This window comes from Pan paniscus, chromosome X (genome assembly GCF_029289425.2).
Source record: "Pan paniscus chromosome X, NHGRI_mPanPan1-v2.0_pri, whole genome shotgun sequence".
NCBI classification, from domain to species: domain Eukaryota; kingdom Metazoa; phylum Chordata; class Mammalia; order Primates; family Hominidae; genus Pan; species Pan paniscus.
In genome coordinates this window covers 65,674,169-65,699,358 of record NC_073272.2, presented here as the reverse complement: position 1 = coordinate 65,699,358, position 25,190 = coordinate 65,674,169, and the positions used below count along the sequence as shown (strand labels likewise).

Sequence of the window (25,190 nt, the reverse complement as noted above, 5' to 3'; positions counted from 1 at the left end):
GATAGACTGGATTAAGAAAATGTGGCACATATACACCATGGAACACTATGCAGCCATAAAAAAGGATGAGTTCATGTCCTTTGTAGGGACATAGATGAAGCTGGAAACCATCATTCTTAGCAAACTATTGCAAGGACAAAAAACCAAACACTGCATGTTCTCACTCATAGGTGGGAATTGAACAATGAGAACACTTGGACACAGGAAGGGGAACATCACACACTGGGGCCTGTCATGGGGTGGGGGGATGTGGGAGGGATAGCATTAGGAGATATACCTAATGTAAATGACAAGTTAATGGGTGCAGCACACCAACATGGCACATGTATACATATGTAACAAACCTGCATGTTGTGCACATGTACCCTAGAACTTAAAGTATAATAAAAAAAAAATTCTTCAATCTGATTGACAATAATAACACAACCTATAGAAACCAAACCTCTGGGATACAGCAAAAGTGGTGCTAAAAGGGAAGTTCATAGCTCTAAACGCCTACATCAAAAAGATTGAAAGAGTGCAAACTGACGTTCTAAGGTCACACCTCAAGGAACTAGAGAAACAAGAACAAACCAAACCCAAACCCTAGAGATGAAAGGAAATAACCAATATCAGAGAAAAACTAAATGAAATTGAAACAAAAAAAACTACAAGATAAATGAAACAAAAAGCTGGTTCTTTGAAAAAAATAAATAAAATTGATAGATCATTAGCAAGATTAACCAAGAAAAGAAGAGAGAAAATCCAAATGACCTCATTAAGAAATGAAACGTTGAGATATTACAACTGACACCACAGAAATACAAAAGATTCAAGGCTACTATGAACACCTTTCTGCACATAAACTAGAAACCTAAATGAGATGGATAAATTCCTGTAAAAATACAATCCTCCTAGATTAAACCAGGAAGAATTAGATACCTTGAATACACCAGTAACAGGCAGCAAGATTAAAATGGCAGTTAAAAAATTTACCAACCAAAAAAGTCAGGACTAGATGGATTCACCATGGAATCCTACCAGACATTCAAAGAAGAATTGGTACCAATCCTTTTGACACTATTTCACAAGAGAGAGAAAGAGGAAACCCTCCTTAATTCATTCTATGAAGCCAGCATCACCCTAATACCAAAACCAGGAAAGAACATAACCAGAAAAGAAAACTACAGACCATCTGTTCATATCCTTTGCCCACTTTTTGATGGGGTTGTTTGTTTTTTTCTTGTAAATTTGTTTGAGTTCATTGTAGATTCTGGATATTAGCCCTTCGTCAGATGAGTAGGTTGCAAAAATTTTCTTCCACTCTGTAGGTTGCCTGTTCACTCTGATGGTAGTTTCTTTTGCTGTGCAGAAGCTCTTTAGTTTAATTAGATCCCATTTGTCAATTTTGGCTTTTGTTGCCATTGCTTTTGGTGTTTTAGACATGAAGTCCTTGCCCATGCCTATGTCCTGAATGGTATTGCCTAGGTCACATATACACCATGGAATACTACGCAGCCATAAAAAATGATGAGTTCATGTCCTTTGTACGGACATGGATGAAGCTGGAAACCATCATTCTCAGCAAACTATCACAAGGACAAAAAAACCAAACACTGCATGTTCTCAATCATAGGTGGGAATTGAACAATGAGAACACATGGACACAGGAATGGGAACATCACACACCAGGGACTGTTTTGGGGTGGGGGGAGGGGGGAGGGATAGCATTAGGAGATATACCTAATGCTAAATGATGAGGTAATGGGTGCAGCGCACCAACATGGCACATGTATACATATGTAACAAACCTGTACATTGTGCACATGTACCCTAAAACTTAAAGTATAATAATAATAAAAATAAAAAAAGAAAACTACAGACCGATATCCCTGATGAACATAGGTCCTAAAATCCTTAGCAAAATACAAGTTAATGGAATCCAACAACATAACAAAAAGATGATCCACTGTGATCAAGTGGGTTTCATACTCACTTGATGCATATGAAAGGAATGCAAGGATGGTTTAACATATGCAAGTCAATATGTGTGATGCACCACATGAACAGAATTTTTTAAAAATTACATGATCATCACAATAGATGCAGAAAATGCATTCAACAAAATCCAACATTACATTATGATTAAAACTCTCAGCAAAATTGGTATACAAGGGACATACTCCAATGTAATAAAAGCCATATATGACAAACCCACAGCCAACATTATACTGAATGTGGAAAAGTTGAAAGCATTCCCTTTGAGAACTGGAATAAGACAAGGATGCCCACTCTCACCACTCCTCTTCAACTTAGTACAGGAAATGCTAGCCAGAGCAATCAGACAAGAGAAAGAAATAAAGGGCCTCTAAATATGTAAAGAGGAAGTCAAACTGTCACTGTTTGCTGACAATATGATAGTTTACCTTGAAAACCCTAAAGACTCCTCCAGAAAGCTTCTAGAACTGATAAAAGAATTCAGTAAAGTTTCTGGATATAAGATTAATGTACAAAATCAGTAGCTCTTCTATACACTACCATTGACCAAGCAGGGAATCAAATCAAGAACTCAACCCCTTTTACAATAGCTGAAAAAATAAATAAACAAATACATACATACATACATACATACATACTTAGGAATATACCTAACTGAGGAGGTGAAAGACCTCTACAAGGAGAACTACAAAACACTGCAGAAAAAAATCATGGATGACACAAACAAATGGAAACACATCTCCTGCTCATGGATGGGTAGGATCAATATTGTGAAAATAACCACACTGCCAAAAGCAATCTACAAATTCAATGCAATTCCCATCAAAATACTACCATCATTCTTCACAGAATTGGAAAAAACAATTCTAAAATTCAGATGGAACCAAAAAAGCGCCTGCATAGCCAAAGCAAGACTAAGCAAAAAAAAACAAATCTGGAGGCATCACACTACCTGATTTCAAATTATACTATAATGCCATTTCACCAAAACAGCATGGTACTGGTATAAAAATAGGCACTTGGACCAGTGGAACAGAATAGAGAACTCAGAAATAAACCCAAACACTTAGAGCCAACTGATCTTTGACAAATCAAACAAAAACATAAAGTGTAGAAAGGACACCATTTTCGACAAATGGTACTGAGATAATTGGCTAGCCACATGTAAGAGAAACTGGATCCTTATCGCTCACCTTATACAAAAATCAAATGAAGATGAATTAAGGACTTAAATCTAAAACCTGAAACTATAAAAATTCTAGAAGAAAACATTAGATAAACCCTTGTAGACATTGGCTTAGGCAAGGATTTCATGACCAAGAACCCAAAGGCAAATGCAATCAAAACAAACAGTTGGGACTTAATTAAACTAAAGAGTTTTTGCACGCCAACAGGAACAGTCAACAGAGTAAACAGACAACCCATAGAGTGGGAAAAAATCTTCACAATCCATACGTCTGACAAAGGACTAATATCCAGAATCTACAATGAACTCAAACAAATCAACAATAAAAAAATAAACAATCCCATCAAAAAGTGGGCTAAGAACATGAATAGACAATTCTCACAAGAAGATATACAAATGGCCAACAAACATATGAAAAAATCCTCAACATCACTAATGATTAGGGAAATGCAAGTCAAAACCACAATGTGCTACTACCTTACTCTTGCAAGAATGACCATAATCAAAAAAAAATCAAAAAACAGTAGATGTTGGCTTGGATGTGGTGAACAGGGAACAGTTACTTCTACACTGCTGGTGGGAATGTAAACTAGTAGAGCTACAAGGAAAACAGTGTGGAGATTGCTTAATGAATTAAAAGTAGAATTACCATTTGATCCAGCAATCCCACTATTGGGCATCTACCCAGAGGAAAAGAAGTCATTATACAAAAAAGATACTTGCACATGCATGTTTATAGTGGCACAATTCACAATTGCAAAATCATGGAACCAACTCACATACCCATCAATCAACAAGTGAATCAAGAAACCGTGGTACATATATACGATGGACTACTACTCAGCAATAAAAAGGAATGAATTAACGGCATCTGCAGCGACCTGAATGAGATTGGAGACTATTATTCTAAGTGAAGTAACTCAGGAATGGAAAACTAAACATTGTATGTTCTCACTAACATGTGGAAGCTAAACTGTGAGGGTGCAAAAGAATAAGAATGATACAATGGACTTTGGGGATTTGGGGAAAAGGCTGGGGGGGCACGAGGGATAAAAGACTACAAACAGGGTGTAGTGTATAGTGCTCAGGAGATAGGTGCACCAAAATCTCACAAATCACCAGTAAAGAACTTATTCATGTAACCAAATACCACCTGTACCACAATAACCTATTGAAAAAAAAATTGTTCCTAACCCACAAACAAAGAAAAAAAGTAATGAAATTGCAAAAAAAAAAATAGTGCAAAGTGAGTTTAGCAGAGATTTTTCTTGCTAATAAACAAGAGTGCTGAATTAGCACTCCTCAGGCTGCTGTCCAATATGTAGGTGGTTCAACCACATCACTGCTACCCCTAGATGTCCCAAACTACACCTCATAGCTTATCCTTGGGACCTGTACCTCTTTTACAGGTGATGAGAGGCCCAATTAGGCCAGTTGCAATGTCTCGTGGAGCATCTACATGAGAATGGTAGATCCAGGTGAGGCATGCTGGGTCAGCATCGGTGGGTGCATGGCCTTCTGGAATGGTCCAGTTGTAGATATGGCTGCCCCCCGGGGGAACAGAGTCATCAGCTTTCAGTGGCCCAGAGGAGCCATCTGGGTATAGGGAACCTAGAAATGAAATTGTACATGCGCAGGCCCAGAATAAGTGAGGGACCGTGGCAAATACATAAATTAAGACAGAGCTGACATGTAGAACCCTAGGTCCAGTCTTATAAAATGTAGCACGCTAATGACCTACATAATATTCCTCACAACCTAAGGAGAGCACAGATTTAGGTAACATTTAACCTAAAAAATCCAGTCCTCACATTAACAATGGGTGGAAAGCTTGTAGCCACTGGAAAAGTTCTGTGGCTAGGAAAAGTACAGCTTGGCCTGATCTGGTAATGCCATAGCATAAAGCTGGTGGCATAGAAGCAAGAAGACAGAATTCCCTCCCTTCAAACACTCACTTAAAATAAAAAAGCAGGCAATCACAGAATTTCAGTCTGCAGTCAACTTAATGATTAATTGGTTCACTTCTCCATTGTATGGAAGAGAAAACTAAGGAAAAGTAACTTGTCCAGGATCATACAGGGATTTAGTGGCCCAGCCAGAGTCTTCTGACTTCCCTTTCTATTCCTCTTACTGTTGTCAGTATTATAAATTACTGGGCCAGGAATAAGGGAGGTAGAGATAAATAAGCTGAACTCCCCTTTAGGGAAAAACAAAATGGAACTTTCAGAAGACTGTGACACTAGGATGACAATCCTTCACATTTATAGCATTCTCTTTTCTTTTCATAGAATATTCAAATATTCTATGGAGATGCCATTCAAATAGTTCCTTGTGTTAAGAGGTAGACTGTGTCTTCACATTTCTGAGAAGGAATCTGAGACCCAGAGAGAGACAATGACTCGTCCAAGTCACACAGTATATGAATGGCAGAACTGATACCAGTGCCCACACTTGTTTACTCTGAGGAGAGTCTTTGCCACCTCAGATAAATAGGAAGAAAAGAAAATCTTCACTACCAATTCTTCTCCTTCACCTGGCAATAAAGGAAAAGTGATATTTGTTGGGCATGGGGGAAAGAAACGGTGGAATGGTTTACCTTCGGAGTCCTTCTCGTAGAAGACACCATGAGGGTGGATGGTATAGGGACGAGTGGCAAAATTCTTCAGGTGAATAAGAATGACATCCCCCACTTCAGCCTGCAACACTGGCCCCAGGAAGCCCAACCAGGCAGGCTGGGCCACTTCATCTGTGTATGAGTCATCCTTGTATTCTTTATAGATGGTCTTCTTGTAGGTTCCCCCTATCCGGTTCTTGTCAGACTTTAAGAAGCTGGAAGCCACTCTGGAAAAGAAGAAAGAGAGTCATAATTTTGCCCCCCATCTTCAAGCCTTGAGAGGTTCCTTTTCCAGAGGATACTGACCAAAAAGTGACTATCTTTGTTTAGGACAAAACAAGAGGAAATGGCATTGTACTGATCAAAACATGAAAGTTTTAGATTTAACTATTAAAAATTTCAAATATCAGCATATGAAATTGCTCATATTTGACCACTTTAAACCCACATAAAAGGCAATTTCACATAGCTTGACACAATATGCAGTAACAAAGAGACAACCAACTGTGGACTGACTCTTTAAGTGATCGACTCCTCGTCAATGTAGCCTGACTTAGCATCATTCTGATACATATGGGAGGCCTTAGGGCATAGTGCTTATAACTCCAAGCTTTGGAGCCAAGCCACTTGGATTGATTGCTGACTCTGCCACTTCCAAATTAGTGGGATGTTGAACAAGTTACTTAACTTCTCCGAACACAATTTGCCCATCTGTAAAATGGAATGGAAATAATCATAGTTCCTAACTCAGACAGCTTTTACTGGTGACTAAAAAAAAAAAAAATTCAAATACACAAAGAGCTTAGGACAGTGGCAAATAGTAAAAGTTCAATAAATGTGGAATATTACTACAAAGTATTAGGGATGAAGGATAATGAATTTATTCCCTCAAAAAAATTAATACAAGGACTCTGACTCTGAAACTAGATGAATATTTTGTGTCAAAAAAGACAGAGTTGTTATTCCTACTATACTCTAATTCTTCTCAGAGAACTCAGAGATATTACAATCAGCTTTGGAGAGAAAAAAATGAGTCATGGTCACAAAATATTTTTTCGTACATTCATTTATTCTTTAACAGATATTTGTGGAGCACTTGCTATTTTCTAAGATCAGGAAAGGTTAATCCTGTGGGATCTATGAGGGACAGAGTGGTGAGAAGAGTATTAGTTTACATTCTCATTATCGAGGTTCAAATCCTATCTTTTTCATTTACTAGTTATAGGACTTGGATAAGTCACTTGACCTCTCTGAGCCTCAGTTTTCTCATCTATAAAATAACTACACACATACTTACCTTCTAGAGTTTTTGTGAGAGTTGAGACAAAGTATGTAAATTTCTAGTATGGTCTGTGTCACAGAGTATTACATAAGTGAGAATTATTACCATTAATTCCTTGATTCTAAGGCTTACTTTCTTTTTTCACATTTTCACATATCTGAAATAAATATACAGTAGCTTCACCAAACTATAGAAGCATAGCTCCCACCCATACATCTTACAAACACTGTATATATTTCATTATTCTTTTTTAAAGTCAAACAGTTGTTATTAAATAAGTAAGCATTGTGGGTATGAAATTAGAAAACAGCAAATATGGAATTCTCTTTAGGACTCTAAAAATGTTACGGCAAACTCCAGATGAAATGCTGGCTTCTGACTCAACTAGCCTTCTTCCCAGGAAATCTGCCACTGAGTATGTACAGCTCGGAGCGATCAGGAGCTGGCTGCTACCACACCCTGGGAAAGGGGCCTCAAGAGGCTACTTCCTGACCTCAAGAGTGCTCCCATAACTTCCCCTCAAATACCACAAGAAATTAAACCTACATGTCACTGTCCAGAGGCTGGTTCGTGATGACATTTCTTCCCTTGGGAGCATAGTTCCACTGCACATCCCGGATGCCCAGGTAGTAGACTCGAGTGGCTCCATCAGTCAGTTGAGGCCACAAGGACTGCGTGAACAGCAGAGCCCAGAGGAGGTGGCCTGACTCCATGGCCCACATTACTCTGGGAAACAGGCAAATAAAAACTGCTGGTGTAGAAGAAAGAGAACAAAGGGGCTTTCTACGTGTCCAGAAAACTGAAGAGGCAAGAGCCAGGTTGAATGACTGAGAAAGCAAAACCCATTTAGCCCAGTTTCTTTAACTTACCTGATTCCTTTTAATTCAATAAGTTTTCAATGATTGGATTTTGAAGGGCATAGTTAAAAAGTCACCCGTGCTGCTAATCATGTATTACTAGCTCCTTCAGAAGAGAGATCTGGATCCAGTTTTTTCAATGGTGTAGCAGGAAGAATGTGCTCTGTCCCAAGAATCAGGAAACAGGCACCAGAAGCCTTATTGGGCCACTAACACTAATTCTCCCTTTGCCTCTCTTTTCCCATAGGCAAAAGGGGAACACTCATTGTTGTTGCCACTTCCTATCCTCTATAAATTGTACTTAACAACAAGTGAGAATTTACCAAAAAATATTTACTAGAATATTCATAAACCCAAAATAGAAACAGTCAAAATGTTCGTGAACACTATAATGAATGAATACATTGCATTTTATTCATAAAATGAAATTTTTTATAGCAATAATAATGAACAAACTACAACTACACACAACAATATGAATGATTATGACAAATGTAATGTTTAAAAAAATAGACACAAAAGAGTACATATTGTATGATTTCATTTAAATACAGTACAAAATCAGGCCAATGTAATCTATGCTGGTAGAAGTAAGGATAACGTTTGCCTTGAAGTAGGATTCTGTGACTGGGAAGGGAAGAGGAGGGCTTCTAAGTAATGCTCTGTTTCGTGATCTACATGCTGGTTGTAAAAGCCTGTTCAGTTTGTGAAAATACATTGAGCTATAAACAAGATTTGTGCACTTTATGTGTATTATACTTCAAAAGTTAACAATGAACCAAAAATAAATGACAGTATGTGAGGGAAGTATTTTGAACTTCTCAGAAGAAATGTTGTCTGCTGATTCCCAAGGCTATTCATAAATTTATTTCATAGGTCTAATCCTGAGTCAGAATCAGACCCAAGATTCTAACCTCTCACTTCAATGCATAAGACAGGACGTTAGACTTCCTGGGACTAGGACGAAGCACTCAGTGATACCATACACAGTTACAGTCAAACACAGAAACACAGACAACATCACATAAATACATAAACTTGCACACACAGGTACATGTAGTCTTACCTAAAAGCAGAGATGCACACACTTCCATTTACACATAAAATCACTCTGTTATATAAAAACTTAGTCAACTTCAGAATAATAATAATAAAGCTATATTTATCGTATGTGCATGGTACATCTGTTCCAAATGTTTTACACAGATTAAATCATTTATTCCTCACAACCACCCTATGAAGTAGACACCATTATTATCCCCATATTACAATGGAGAAACTTCAGAAGAGAGGTGTAAAGCAGTTTGCCCAAGGCCATCTAGATAAAAATCGGTAGAGTTGGGATTTGAGCCCAGGAAGTGTGGCTCCAGCATAATCACCATGCTGTACTACTTTCCACAAAAATATACTTGCACACTCACATGTATATACACAGAGAACATACATATGCCTATAGCAACAGCCATATCTATGAAAAAACACATACATTCTGAAACAAGCAATTACATGCAGTTATAATCACTTTACAAACAGACATACATACTCATGTAGGCAGAGATATAACTAATAGATTGTATTAATGATAATGATGATAATGGCTACTATTCACTGAGAGATCATTACATAGTAGCACCATGTCCAGTGCTTTATATAAATTATTTCGCTAAATCTTCAACCCAAGCACATGAAATAGGCATTGTTAATAAAAAATAGAGAATCAAATATATGCACAGATTCACATATGGATAGAAAATCCCCAGATATTTACCCTTTTTAAGAAATAAACTTATAGACTACTTCACAAACTCTCAGTCCTCTCCATACGCAGCAGTGACCCAAGTGTTAATCCCTAGATTCCATATTATATTTGGCAGAAAGCCCTTGATGTAAGAGAGGATCTGTTTTGGGGTCCTTTTTTCCAAAACCTGGCTCTCCCACTGACCAGCTGTGTAGCCTTGGGGATTACTTAACCACTCAGAACCAGTTTTCTCATCTGTAAAATGGGTATAATAATATCAGCCCTGGAGAAATAAATCAGAAAGCTTACATGAAACAGACAAGTATAATCCATGTTTGGAACATAGTAGGCAGTAGTAACTACTGGTTGCCTTCCTCTTCCTTTTCCCTCATGGCTGCAGTTTGTTCATTAATCTCTACAGTCTCACATCCATCATACTTTCTATATTCCTACTCCAAGGGTTAATTTGAATACTAACTGCTCCAGAAGGCCACCTTTAGCCTCTTCATATCACTGTCCTCTGCAGGGCTACTTACTGTCTATAGCACCCAATTAGATTAAGTCAGACTCTGTATTATTGTTACCTTTCCATCTCATGACCTGCCTCATGAACTGTCTTCATTTCCCAGATTGGACTACACACTCCTTGAGAGAGAATGTCATTTTTTAGAGGTCGCTGTGTATCTATTATGACATGGCGATGGAGGCCAAGTAGATGGGCAATAACAGCTATTGTTAAAGTGACATAAAGAAGCACAAGCATACATTTTTCCATCAGTTGGGTCTGGTTCAAGTTCTAATACTTGTTCAGGGTGAACTTAGGCAAGTTTCTTCACCTCATTTTTCCCATCTATAAAATAATTGACTATATAAAGCTGGACTATATAGTTCTTACCTTTTGAGGGAGTCACAGAAGTGTGATAATCTAAGTGCAGAACCATAAAAATGTGGTATGTAATGAGCTCTCAAAGAGTCCTTCCAGCTTTCACATGCTGCCAATACTTACATTCACTGATGAAACACAGGCGTACTCACATACACCTACACATAGCTCTATATATGGTCACACAAATAGTCATGCCTTGGAATCCTCAACAGGGAGGGAGTGTCCTTGGTTCATTCCAAGTCTGAATGCAACATGGACCCCTTTCAATCTTCTTTCTCAGAGAGGTGTCAACAAAGCAGTTGTGCCTTGAACTCATTTACCTAGACAGAAAACTGTCCCAGGCAAGAGCTCCACAACTGGAGAAACACATGATAAAATTGAAAATATTCCTGGGAGAGACTAGTACAGGCCATCAGCATACAGTGAACAAGCATTCAACAGTGGTGACTTATGATCCAAATGGCTTAAACAATAGAATCTGGGGAGTGGTGGGAAATGCCACCTAACATACCCCTAGCAGTTTCCAGATTACAATGTGTTTTTCATATCTGCCATCTTATATAATTCTCAAGATCTTGAGAGATAAGGAATACTTACTCGATTTTGCATCCAGGGCACAGGCTTTGGTATCAGGCTACCTAAGTGAATCTTGGCTCCATTTTTCCTAGCTGTATGACTTGGGAAACTTCTTCATTTATTTAGCCACAGTGTCTTTATTTTTCAAATGGTATTAATACTATTAGCTACCTCATAGAGTTTTGTGGGGATTAACTTAATTAAGATCTGTAAGTACTTTAAGGGCACATGTAAGTGATCAAAAGGTATTAGTGGCTATTACTATTGCAAGTAAGGAAATAGTTTGGAAATGAAACTTGCCAGGGCCATAAAGATTTTCCATTTTATGAATAGCAATAAATATGTGCACACTCATAAATTCCCATATATGGTAACACATTCTAAGCATACAGGAATATATACATAGGTATGAAAATGCACACAGCCCAAGCTGAACTCTCTTCTTGGAAACAACATGGTATAATGTAAAGAACTAGAACTTTTGAGTCAGACAAACTTAGGTTTAAGTACTGTTTTACTCTATATCTAAATAAGATAAATTTTTGCAGCAGCTGGGACTTAGTAGGCACCTGATAAGTATTTTTCTTCCTTCTAATTATTGACATCCTTTCTTTCCTCCTCAAATTTGAATTTGTCATTGTTATTGCTGCTGTTTAATTTGGTTTTATCATATACTAAAAGAGCAGAAAAAATGAAAAACCCATAAAATCCTTTATAACCACTTAGATGTTAGGCCAGGCACAGTGGCTCACGCCTGTAATGCCAGCACTTTGGGAGGCCGAGGTGGGTGGATCACCTAAGATCGGGAGTTCAAGACCAGCCTGACCAACATGGAGAAACCCTATCTCTATTAAAAATACAAAAAATTAGCTGGGCATGGTGGTGCATGCCTGTAATCCCAGCTACTCGGGAGGCTGAGGCAGGAGAATCGCTTGAACCTGGGAGGCGGAGGTTGTGGTGAGCCGAAATCGCACCATTGCACTCCAGCCTGGGCAACAAGAGTGAAACACGGGTCTCAAAAAATAAATAAATAAAATAAAATATAACCACTTAGATATTTCATGGTACAGTGGAAAGCGTTCAGGCACCAGAAAATAGTAAGTTCTAGCTCTGGATTCATCATTTATTGGTTATATAACCTTGAACAAGTCCCTAACTTCCTGAGCCTCAGTTTCCTCATGTCTTAAATGAGGATTGTCTCTACTTTGGGCCCCTCATTAGTTTGTAATAAAGGTCAAATAATATGAAAGATGTGAAAGCCCTGTGTAAGCTTTTCACTTGGGCAAGGATATTTTTTTTTCTCAGCTAAGCCCATAGAGAAGAACCAGACTGATGAGGAAAAAGAACAGGAAGAAATAAAAGGAGAAATGAAATAAGTAAGTTGAGAAAGAATCCTGGAAAAAAGTAAAAAATACAAAATAAAAAGGAAGGCAGAAGGAATAGGCACTCAAAGGAAGGAAAAGAGAAAGAAAAATTCTAGGCTATTTGGATAGTTTAGTTAAGATATACTGAAACCTTGTGCCAACCTGGAGAGAAGATCAGCCAATATAAAGTTAAGCCTCCCTTACCTTTACCTTACCTTCCTGCCATCCCAGTGTCACCTGGGTCTGGTCCCTATTATTCATAACAATTTGCATTGCTGTGTTCCCTAGAATTTGCAAACTGTTCCTTTATTGCGACAATGCTCTTTTCTCTCCCTCCATTTCCCTTTCTCAGTTATACTACTTTGGGCTAGACAGGCTCATCCTAAACAAAGGATTACTCAACTGAATAAAGGAATGCTGAGCCATCTTTGGGGCCCTGTCTTCAATCTCTCAGCAGCCTTCCTAATAAACCCTCCATCAAAATTCACCTTTTGGTCCTCTGCTTTCTTAACTCTGTGATAGAAAACATACCGATTTGAAGTTAAAGACTTGATTCAAATCCTATCTCTTGTCTGTGATAGCTGTGTGACCTTTCAATAAATTATTTTAGCCTTAGTCATCTCATCCAAAAAATGGGATGATATTTATTTCACAGGATTGTCTTGAGACCCAAATAAAACCATGGATATTTGAGTCCCTAGCAAAAGGATTGCTTGTCATATAATAGATGCTGAGTAATGAAAAACTGAATGTGTTATAGATTCACACATGCATGAAACCTTTAGAAACCATCTTTTTCAATCACCCTCATTTGATGTATAAAAAACTGAGACCAGAGAGGTGCAAGGATTTGCTCAAAGTCACGCAGCCAGTTGTTAAAAATAGCCAGAATTTGAACCAATGATTTCTAAAAGATTTTTGCTATGTAGAAACTAAGACTACTCAAATGCAGATGTTTAGCTTAGTTAGGCTATCATTTATTGGCTTACTCTGTGCCAATCTGGTCTCAAAATATGAAACCAAACATGGTTATTTTTAAGTAATTGAGTTCCCACTTACATAATCCTCAGATCCATCACCTCAATAAATTCCTCAACCTGTGAAACAGAAGATGAGCAAGCTGTTTTGACAGGAAAATGAACTATTCTGTATGGCTCCAGGATTGGCCCTGAAACAGACAAGCTAGTGTAGTCCTGGCTATTTTGGCGAGAGGAACAAAAGGAGCCTATTGTCTCCTTTAACTTTCCTGCACATCAGCCAAACCTCCTCCAACTTTTTGGCCACTGACTTTTTCTCCTAGTGGCCAGGACTCCCTTAAACCCAGCTAAATAAACGTTTTTGCACAGGAAGGCAGGTGAGGTAGAGTTTGAAAAGAGAGAAAAGAAAGCTTACCTTTGCTAGAGAAAACTACTCCATATTCATGTCAGCGGCCCATTAATGCTGCACTGCAGACCCCAGCCTGAGTCCGCCAGCCATGTTCAGGCAGTATCTTGGTTACAGGGCCTTTCTCCTAAATTAAGTCCAGGATTCCAATTTGGCAGGGTTTACTGGGTTGGGAGGATGAGGGAGGGGGAAGGGCTGGGTGCCCTCTTTTCCAGAAACAAAACTACTGGAATGTCCTGTTCCTCTGGGGCCTGGTTTGATACAAAACCCGGGATGGTTCTTTACCCATATCCGGGTGTTTTACAAATCCTGGTTAGGATCTCAGGAGGAATTACAAGGGGGTGGGTTGTACTTCTGTTATCAGGACTTGCTAATTGGTCTTTGCTGAGAGGAGAACACTGTCAGTGTGGCCAGCCAAAGCTCATGGGTAGATTTCAACAGCTCCATTTAAGAAATGAGGTAGAAATGGAAACAGCCTCCATCTCACCAGCTCTTTCCCTTCTTGCTTTGAAGCACAATTGTCAGCCCTGACTATTATTCTGAGGTCATGGCTGCTTAGTCATAAGTAAAAATAAAATTGGCAATAAAACAAAGGACTTTTTTTCTACATTCTAAGCCCTATGTTAACCATTTTACATGCATTCTCTTATTTAAGTCTCACAATTATCCTGTGAGATGAATACTCTAATTCTCTCTATTTTACAACTGAGGAAAATTCAGCTCTGAGAGGGAAGTAACTTGTCCAAGGTCACACACTTAGGAAGTAAAAGAGAAGAGAGATTTGCTGGGTCTGTCTAAACTTTTAACCATGAAACCACCACACACAATGTGCTGCTTAGGGGAGAAACACAGTACTTTCAAGGGGGTAGAAGGGACTTCACAATTATTGAAAGCCTACTGGCCACCAGTCACTGGTGGATTTTTTTATATATACATTAACTTTGCCTCCGTCATTTCTAGCAGATTCTAAAGTGAAATTTTATATTAATTATATTTAACATTTTCCACCTGAGGAAACCAGATATAGCTAGAAGATAGCCTGGATTAACACAGGTCAACACCCTAAAAACTAAGACATGGAAGAATTGAAAATACTAAAAAGAAAAAAAAAAAAAACAAAATGTTCCCCCAACAATTCAGGGTAAAACTGGAGTCTGGATTTGTTTAAAGTTAAAGGTCATTCCCATTCCTGGTGGAAAGAGAGAAGAGTGAAAAGTCACTGTCCTGAGTCAAGTGACCAAGGTTCTCGCCCCATTTGCTCTAGGAGTAATCAGCTATGTGGATTTTGTGGATTTGGCCCACTCCCTTCTCTTCTCTGGGCCTCTTTCTATTTCTACAATGAGGGTCTTAAACTAGATATGGACCCTCCCAGCCCTGTAAATTTACACATCTAGAATTCCATGAAGAAAGTATAGTCTAGATATTAAACATAGAAGATAAAGAGGTTTCAAAGACACAAAGTATAGGGAAAGAATGAGTGGGGAGCAATTTGTGGCGACAGGTCTGAGAATACTATGCCTCTCTAAAAAGGACTGCATCTACCCAACAGATCCAGGTATAGGAAGGGGACAGGTATGATGGGGGTTCCACCACCTGATATTCTTACTTTGTGATGAGGAGATCTTGGCTAGGAGCAGATGCTTTTCTCCAGGCAGGCTGGGCACATTTTCCTCTTCTGAATTTAAAGTGTCTGGAGCAGGGTCCAGGGAAGAGAACATTCAGAAGACTGAGGTGGTAGGGCAAAGTCTGGGTCATAAACCACTAGAGATTCTTAAGTGTGCTCAGACACTTAGGCGCTGCCCCATGGACTGCAACTCAGACCAAGGCAGGTGGAAGCACCAGTAGGAAGGAAGGAGGAGCCACCAGCCTCAACTCCCTTAGAAATGCTCAGTGGTCAAGGGAAGCTTAGCCAAGCCATGGCAGCCCCTAGAATTATCTGCCTCACACACATGTGAACCTTGAAGCAATAAAGGGGAAGTGGAGACAAAACTGATTAAGCTGAGATCCAAGTCCAAGCTCTAAGGCATTTATGACAGGGAGGGGAAGGGATAAGGCCTCTGCTCTGACTCATGAAAGACAACAAGAACAGGTCATAATAGACTTGAATCAACACAGTGAAGACTGCAGGAGGCCAGGTAGGCCAGGTTTCCAGGTTTGTATTATTCATTCACCGATTTCACTGAGAGTACAAACAGCACCCACCTTTTCTGCAAATCCGGGGTACATTTCTGGTTCCTTCTCCTGGAGGTCACTTGAAAAACATTTTAAAGTTGGTGTCTACAGACCAGAGGTTGGCAGATTTTTTCTATAAAGGGCTAGCTACTAAATCATTTATTTCCAGAGCATACAGTTTCTGTTTGCCATAACTACACAAATTTGTCTTTGTAGCTCTCAAGGTATATCATTGTGCCAATAAAAATTAATTTACAAAACAAGCAGCAGGCTAAATGGACTTTTTTTTCAATATAGACATTTGCAATATGGCATCACTGTTAAGAGCATGAAAACTGAAATCAGATATTCTGAGCTGAAATCCCAACTCTGCCATTTCCTGATTCTATGATTAAAGTAATTTAATCCCCCTAAACCTCAGTTTTCAAATGGAGATAATAATATTACCTATTTTATAAGACTGTTATAAGAACTTAAATAAGGCTATACGTATTAACTATTTAGCACAATAACTGGAACATAGTAAAGGCAAAAATTAGAGTTATAATTTTTAATTTTTCAATTCTAAATAATTGTTGAAATCTAAATAATTATTTCCTCATTAGGATACAAACTGTATTAACTTGTGTCAAAAAAGAAGAATGTTTCAAGAATCCTGGCTTCACATTCTAGTTATGCTACTAAAGAGCACACAGTGACCCTGGACAAGTCTTTTTGCCTTTCTATCACTCAGTTTCTTCACCTATAACATGAAAAAGGTGGTCTAGATTTGGGTTTCTCAAAATTAATTTTGGCAGCAGAACCCTTTCCCCAAACAGAATCTTAGTAAACACCCACTACTTATGGAAGATGAAAGTGATTTGTTCTAGGTAAGGCAAGGAAGGAGATAGAAATGGGCAAGGGTGAAGAGACAGAGGAACCTGTCCACTGGGTATGACTGGTTTCCTAGACAATGTGATTGTGTCTGGAGCACCAGTAAGAAATGTCTAGGACACTAAAAACAGATTGGAAAACCGTAAGACCAGAATATCCTTAAGGGTCCTTCATGTGTTAAACTCTGTCACTAGAACATCTTTTCGTTTATTCATTCAACCAATATTTCCAGGTTACTCATCTATGGGCCATCAATAACACATGGCCCTGGGGTGGCTACAAAGAGGAGAGGACCCCAGGGACCTTCACATTAGAGTCAACATGGTCTAGGGTGAGAAGCATGGCATTTGGAGTCAGAAAGACTAAGGATTGTATCTTGGCTGCCTTTTTCTGAGCTATGTGACCTCGGGCAAATCACTTAACTTTTTCGAGCCTCTGGTCCCTCATCTGCAGAACAGGAATAATAACACTTCCATGACTGAAATATTGTGAGGATTAAATCAGCTGGCATTTGTGTGAACCCTTAGCACAGTGCTCAGCATGTTCAGACCCCCAGTAAATGTTGTTTTCCTTCCTATATTTTCCACAGTTAAATTTTGTGACAGTATCAGGTACCAGGAGAAAATTAAAAGCCATGGGCAGTGCCTTGGCACAGACAGTCTAACCCCTTTACCTCAGGATCCTCTGATGAGCTTGCCCTTAGCAGTTTCTTAAAAAGAAGACCTCTGGGGAAAGGTGGAGGGGTGCAGGGAAGAGGGGGTTGTCCCCCAGAAACCACATCTCTGAAGCCACTCCCCACCACCACTTCTGACCAGCAGACTCTGTTATGCTTTGGAAAGGTTGCTCTGCATTGCTGTGATGTGTGACAGCCCTAGGCTTGCTCTGGGTACACTGTTTGGTTCTTGTACTCTGGCTCTTGAACTCCACTTGCTGCTTTCCCTAGTCCTCCAAGGCTGTAGGCCTCAAACTTGAACATGTACCAGAATCCCTTATAGGGTTTGTTAAGGCATTGAGTTTTTGCTTCAGTAAGTCTTGGGTGAGGCCCAGGAACTTGCATTTCTGGCAAGTTCCCAGGGGATGCTGATGCTGCTGGTTTGAGGACCACTGCTGGTTTGAGGACCACTGCTGTAAGGGATGCTTGCTCTGAAGCTCACCCACCAACCTCCCACCACCACCAGCTTACTTGCATATGCAGACTGATTCTTTAGCTCCAGACTCACCTGGTCTTTGAGTATTCACTCTTTGGCCCTAGGTCAAAAATATATTTTATTCAGCTTCCTGGTACCTCATTCATGTGGCGTCTCCCTGAGAGTCCTCCCAACACCTATTTCCCCACTCCTTTTGCCCAAGAATCTTTCTGCTTGCCTGGGTGAAGCTTCCTCTCCTCTCCCTGTGCAATTAACATGTTTTCCTCTCTGTTGCCTGCCTGGAGCAGCTCTATACATGGCATCAGCTGTTCCTCCCAAGTCTTCTATACTTTCTCATTTGGCTTCCTGATGGTGGGCCCTGGGCATGGACAAACCTGGTTTGAATCTTAGCTCTGTCTCTCCCTAAAATGTATGATCTTGGGGAAGTCACTTGAGTGCTCTGAGCCTCCATTTTGTTATTTGTAAAATCAGGCTGTGAAAATAAAATGCAATGTCTGAAAAATGGCCCTGTGCAACACCTGTTACTTAGTAAATGATCAGTAAATGTTAGTCTTTTTTTTTCTTCCTCTATTTTCCTCATACCTGCCTACTTCCAGCCACACTACTAAGGAGTACATAGCATGTAAGAAGGCTAAAACAATGTACAAATAAAGTGTTTCATTACTATAAATAGACATAGTAAGTAAGAGAATAGAGGTCTCTACAATGTGATATAACATTTTAGAGTAGGGAGAGGATATTTTCAATGGGTGAATATCATTCAGAATAAGCCTCCTGAACGACTGTATGACATAATTAGCATTCTCATCCCTATATACCAAGCCAGAGACTTGAATGTCATCTGAGATTACTCTCTTCTCTCTCACTCTCTACAACCATTTCATTGATATGTCCTGTCATATTTATATTTTACATCTTTTTCTCAATGTACCCACTTCTCTCTATCTCCACCGCCATGGACTTGGTCTAAGTCACCATAATCTTTTAATTGGACCAGCGTAATAGCCTCCTTATAATTCTTTATGACTCCACTCTTGACCCCCCATAATCTGGTCTTCAAATAACAGTCAAAGCTATTTTTCCCATAACACAAAAGTGGTTGTAAATCCTTATTGCTTAAAATCCCCCAGCAATGCCTCCCTTATTGACTAAAGTTGGAATAATAATGATATTAGTAAGACTCCCTAGTAAGGATGACACTCAAACTGATGAAATATTTAGTATGTGTGTGTGTGTGTGTGTGTGTGTGTGTGTGTGTGTGAATGCACATATGAAAATATTTTCAATATATCTCATTAAATAAAAAGCAAGGTGCAAAAGAGTGAGCATATTGTGATTGGTCATACATAGAGATATAGATATCTACACACACACACACACACACACACACACATATACATACTTACATGAGGGGACAATGAATATTTCTTCTGAAATAACACAAAATATTCTTAATGGTGGTTTTCCTTGGGGAGAGTAACTTGGTTGGGGGAAGCGTGACTTTCATTTTTCATTTTGAACTGTTTAGATTTTCAAGCCTTATATATTAGTTACTTCTGTTTAAAAAAAAGGTCACTTGGAAAGTGAATATGAAGCCACTTTTGTTGTCTTCTTTGTATTTCTATTCTCTCAAGAAACTCATATCTGTTACATTAAGAAAATTAATTCCTTACTATTTCACTAGGATAAAGATCAAACTTCTTAACATGGCCTATATGGCATTTTTATGGCCCAGCCCTTCCTAATCTTTCTAGGTCACTGCTTGCCCTTCCTCTCCTCACACTCAGTGCGTCCCACCCATGCCAGAGGTCTGTCAGTTTGTCAGTTTCCAATGTGCATGGTGCTCTCTCTTCCCTCCAACAGATTCTGATATGTTGTTTCATCTGCCTCAATCACTTTTTCACCTATTCATTCACCCACTCATTTTTTGGGTCTCAGTTTAGAAGTCCCTTCCTCTAAGAGGTTTTCCCTGACTTTCTATGCTTCTGGGTGAGGTCCTCCTGTGATGTGCTCCCAAGTCACCCCGTACATCTAACAACAATTTGTTGAAATTGTTTGCTTAACTCTCTCCTCACCGTATAATGGAAGCTCTGTGGGGTCAGGGATTACATTTTTCTTGCTCCCTACTGTAGCCTCAATGCCTAGCACAGCACTTGATACAGAGTTGGTGCTCAATAAATATTTGCTGGATGAATGAATACATGAATGATTAGTGAAAGAATAAGACAGCAGCCTTAGAGCTGACCTTCAAGGTCAGCAAGATCCTACTAGAAAAAAAAAGTGTGTGTTAACTTCACATTTCAGAAGATGACTTCAGGCTTTTCTAGTTAAAAGGTTGACTTGATTGTACCTGACAGTTTCATTGTTTGACCAAGTTTGTTTCTAAAAGGACTGTGTGTATGTCACTACCAACCCCTGTACTATTCCAATCAATCCATCCACTGGCCCAGTCCTATTCCTCTAAGCACCTAACCCCCAAATTATCTTTGGTTACCTTGGGTTAGAAGAATAGTGAACAAAATGAAGCCTCAGAAGGCATGGTTGTCATTTGCTTTCAAATTATGTTGCCTCATAGGGCTCTTCAGAAGGCTTCATTTATCCATTTAATAGAATGGATACACATTAAATGGGTAAATGCAGCCACATAGCCTTTCATTTGAAGGAATAAATTTTGGTAAAATTAACTTGAAAACTCCCAAATATATCCACAGCATCATTTCCAAATGGCTATATGAACTCTTGCTTGGATACATGTAATAACTGAGAACTCACTCAATTATCTCTCAAGGCAACTCTAGATTATCTTTTCCCATATTAAATAGCCAAATATATGCTGCCTTCTACCTTCTGTTCATTGGTTCCTTTTTCTAGTGAATTTAGAACTCCTCAGCAAAAATGCCAGTTAGTGCCATCTCGCCCTCCTCTCACAGCAAAAGAAGTAGCTGTCTTTTGGAGAGTGTTTTTTTTCCTTGGGCACCTACAATGCAGTTCTGACTTTCGAACCCCATTTTTCTTTGTTGTCATGCCCAATACTTTCTTCATCCCCACAGAACCGTGTTAGAAAATGCTTCTATGATGGCTGGCCTAATCACTGGTTGAAGGAAGTGATCATGTTCATGATATTATTTAAGGGACTAAAAAAATCCCATGCCTCCTCTCCAAAATGACAACTTAGTTTGATATAATTGGGCACAATAGTGAGGACTTCATTCCAGTCCTCTCTGCCACAAACCTATGTGTTACCTGGAGTAGGCTATTTCCCTTCTTTGGACTTCAGTCCTCTCACATGGAAAATAACAGCCTTGTGTTAGCTGGCCTTTGAGGTCCCTTTCAGCTCTCATATTTCAAGGTTCTGTGACTCAGACTTTTGGATTAGAACCCACAGACATCCAGAAGGCATGCATAAGTGTCTGAACACAACTTACAGACTCTGTGTTTGCGTGAGAGACTCTATGGAAAGTTCACCATTATGAAAAAATGAATTGTGTGCAATTTCAAACCCTGACTCTGTTTATATACAGAACACCCAGACATTCTTAAAATATAACTGCTCTTCTAAGAAATGTGAACACAATAAAAGGTATATCCTAGGTAGTGGCAGTTGTGTCCCTTCTCAACCCTACTTTCCAAACCTATTGATCTTAGCCCTACTACTCCTCTGGCTACTTGTTAGTCTGTTAAGTGAAAAAGACAGTGGATTGAGGGTTGAGGTAGACAGAATAATGCCTCTCCCAAAAATGTTCATGTTCCAATCCCTGGAACATGTGAATGTGTTATATTACATAGCAAAGGGAAATTAACATTAATAATCAGCTGTTCTTAAAATGGAAAGAGTATCCTGGATTGTCTGGGTAGGTCCAGTATCATTACAAAGGTTATTTAAAGTGGAAGAGAGAAATAGGAGAGAAGGTTGGAGTAATGAAGTATGAGAAGTACTCAATTCACTGTTGCTAGCTTTGAAGATAGAGGAAGAGGGCCATGAAGTGGGGAATTTAGGTCTCTAGAAGCTAGAAAAGTCAAGTAAATAGATTGTCCCTGGATACTCCAGAAGTAACCACAGTGAGACCCATTTTAGACTTCTAACCTATTAAAACTATAAGATAAAAAATACATGCTGTTACATGGACACATGGGAGGGAAACAACACATACTGGGGCCTGTTGGAGGAGGTAGGGTTGGGTAGGGGGAGGAAGAGCATCAGGAAGAATAGTCAATGGATTCTGGGCTTAATACCTAAGTGATTGGATGATCTGTGCAGCAGACCACCATGTACCAATGTAACAAACCTGCACATCCTGCATATGTACCCCTGAACTTAAAATAAAGTTGAAGAAAAAACCCAAATAAATAAATATATGTTATTTTAAGAAACCAGGTTTTTACTAATTTATTATAGTAGCAATAGGAAACTAACACAGGGGTCAACAGACCTAACTCTGAGTCCTGCTATTGACACACACTAGCTGCTTGTTATTGGACAGGATTTTAAAAAAAAAAATCTCTCTACAATTTAGAGTCCTCTTCTATAAAATGAGGATAAAACCATCTTGCTTGTTAACTTCACAGGTTGTCCTGAAGATCAACTAAAAGGGCCATATAAATGTAAAATGGAATAGTTCTGTACACAAAAACATAAGTAAAGTGGAAAGATGAGCAATAGACAAGGAAAATTATTCACCACATATATAACAGATAATTACTATTCAGAATATATGTGAAAAAGATAATCCAGTGAAATTATAGTCAAAGGATAAGAATGAAAACAAAAACCAAAGTGGACAATCAAACATGGAAAGAAGCTCAAATCACTAGTAATCATAGAAATACAAATTGCAAATAAAAGTAGCAAAATCCATCACCAATCCACTACATTGACGAGCATTTTAAAAACATTTTAGAAATTGACGAAGGCGTGTGAAAGTAAGTGAGGAAACAAGCCTCTCATACTCTAATGAGAACTATAAATTGGTAGAACTACTGTGGAAAGTAATTTGTTAGTATCTACTAAATATTTAAAATATATTTACTATGTATATTACAGAAATTTCTGCTCCTAATTATTCACTGAAATGGGCACAAATAGACAAGAATATTAATTGCAGCATTGTATGTAATAGAAATAAACCTCAGGCAAACCATGTTACCACAATTCTACAAAATGCCATGTGACAGTTTAAAACAAGGCAAAAAATTTAAGATGGATTTATGGCTAAATACAGCAATTCATAGATTCATAGATGTGATAAAGGAAGCATAGTAAAATGTTAATGGTAGAATCTACACAATATGTATATGGACATTCCCTGTAAGATTCTTTCAAGCTTGCTGTTTGTTGAAATTTTTCATAATAGAATAATAGGAAAAAATAATATGCTGATTAGATTAAAAAACAGCATCAACAATGAAAAACAATAAGTCAATTTTGTGTTACAAAGATATACATTTCAGACTGACTGGAGCAGGCACAAAATGATATACCACTTATGTTCAAAAATATGCTAATTAATATTGCGTATTTTCTTTAGGTAAAACACATGTACGTGTACAACTATAAACATACATACTTGTACAGCTATGAAACAATACATAAAACTGCATAATTACACATTCCATTACACAAGATATGTCATTTATGTAAAACATACACAGAAGTACACACATACAAAGACACAAACTAGTAAAATCATGTAAAGAACCTAAGGGGTAGAAGACAGTGTATGTATATACACTGTCTGTGTATCATTAAATCTGTAATGTTTTAATAGTTTACAAAACTAATGTTACCAGAAATTACTTTAAAAATAAAAACAAAACATTAATTCTAATTCGTGAACATGGAATATGAATATCTTTCCATTTATCTGTGCTTTTTTTCTATTTCTTCCATCAGTGTTTTATAGTTCTCAGTTTTACACCTAAGTATTTAATGTTTTGTTTCTATTGTAAATGGGATTGCTTTCTTAATTTCCTTTTTGTATTGTTCATTATTACTATATAGAAACATTACTGCTTTTTGTATGCTGACTTTGTATTCTGCAACTTCACTGGATTCAGTTCTAATAGTGTTTTAGTAGAGTCTTGAGTGTTTTCTATATATAAGATCGTGTCACCAGCAAATAGAGACAATCTGACTTCTCGTTTTCCTATTAAGGTGCATTTTACTTCTTTCTCTTGCCTAATTGCTCAGCTAGAACTTCTGGTACTATGTTAAAAAGGAGTGGTGAGAGTGAGCATCCTTGTCCTGTTCCTTAAAGGAACGTATCTTAGAGGAAAATATTTCAACTTTTTACTGTTGAGAATGATGTTATCTACAGGTTTGTCACATAAGGCCTTTCTTGTGTTGAGGTACATTCCCTCTATACGTAATCTGTTGTAAGTTTTTATCGTGAAAGGATATTGGATTTTTTCCATTTTTTTTCTATTGAGATGATCATATGATTTTTATCCTTTATTTTTTTCTATATTGTGTATTACAATTGTTGATTAGCATTTGTTGAACTGCCTTTGTATCCCCGAGATAAATCCTGTTTGATCATGAAATGATTATTTTTAATGTGTTCTTGAATTCACTTTGCTAGTACTTTGTTGAGGATTTTTGCATCTATGTTCATTAGGGATATTGGCCTATAATTTTCTTTTCTTGTAGTGTCCCTGTCTGGCTTTGATATCAGAGTAATTCTAGCCTCTTATAATGAGTTTGAAAGTCTTACCTTTATTTTAATTTTTTTGGAAGTGTTTGAGAAGAATTGGCATTAATTCTTCTTTAAATGTTTGGTAGAATTCAGCAGTGAAGCTGTCTGGTTCTGGGCGTTTCCCTGGTGGAAAACATTTTATTGCCAATTCCATCTCCTTAATCTTTGTTCAGATTTTCTATTTCTTTTATGATTCAGCCTTAATAGGTTATATCTGTCTAGGGATTTATCCATTTTTCTAGGTTACCTAGTTAATATTGTGAAACTGTCCGTACTACCCAAAATGATCTACAGATTCAATGCAATCCTTATGGAAATTCCAATTTTATTTTTAAAGAAAAGAAAAAAAATCCAAAAAACTCTGAATAAACGAAACAACCTTTTTTGTTTTTGTTTTTGTTTTTGTTTTTGAGATGGAGTCTCGCACAGTCGCCCAGGCTGG

General features: G+C 38.2%; 1 protein-coding gene across 6 annotated transcripts in view; it reads right to left on the bottom strand.

The window, feature by feature from the left end:
- Positions 1-14,169, bottom strand: part of HEPH (hephaestin) — a 98,872-nt gene extending 84,703 nt beyond the window's left edge. For 2 of the 6 annotated variants that reach the window (XM_008970017.4, XM_008970018.4), the window contains exons 1-4: positions 13,873-14,162; positions 7,606-7,785; positions 5,760-6,004; positions 4,562-4,774 (exon numbers count right to left, since the gene is read on the bottom strand). In XM_008970017.4, the coding sequence (XP_008968265.1) occupies positions 4,562-4,774; positions 5,760-6,004; positions 7,606-7,781 (634 nt within the window). In that variant the 5' untranslated portion in view covers positions 7,782-7,785; positions 13,873-14,162. Of the gene's footprint in view, positions 1-4,561; positions 4,775-5,759; positions 6,005-7,605; positions 7,811-13,872 lie in introns of all 6 variants that reach the window. The other 4 variants (XM_034949606.3, XM_034949607.3, XM_063601746.1 and 1 more) reach the window with 3 other exon arrangements.
- Between the last annotated feature and the right edge of the window lie 11,021 nt (positions 14,170-25,190).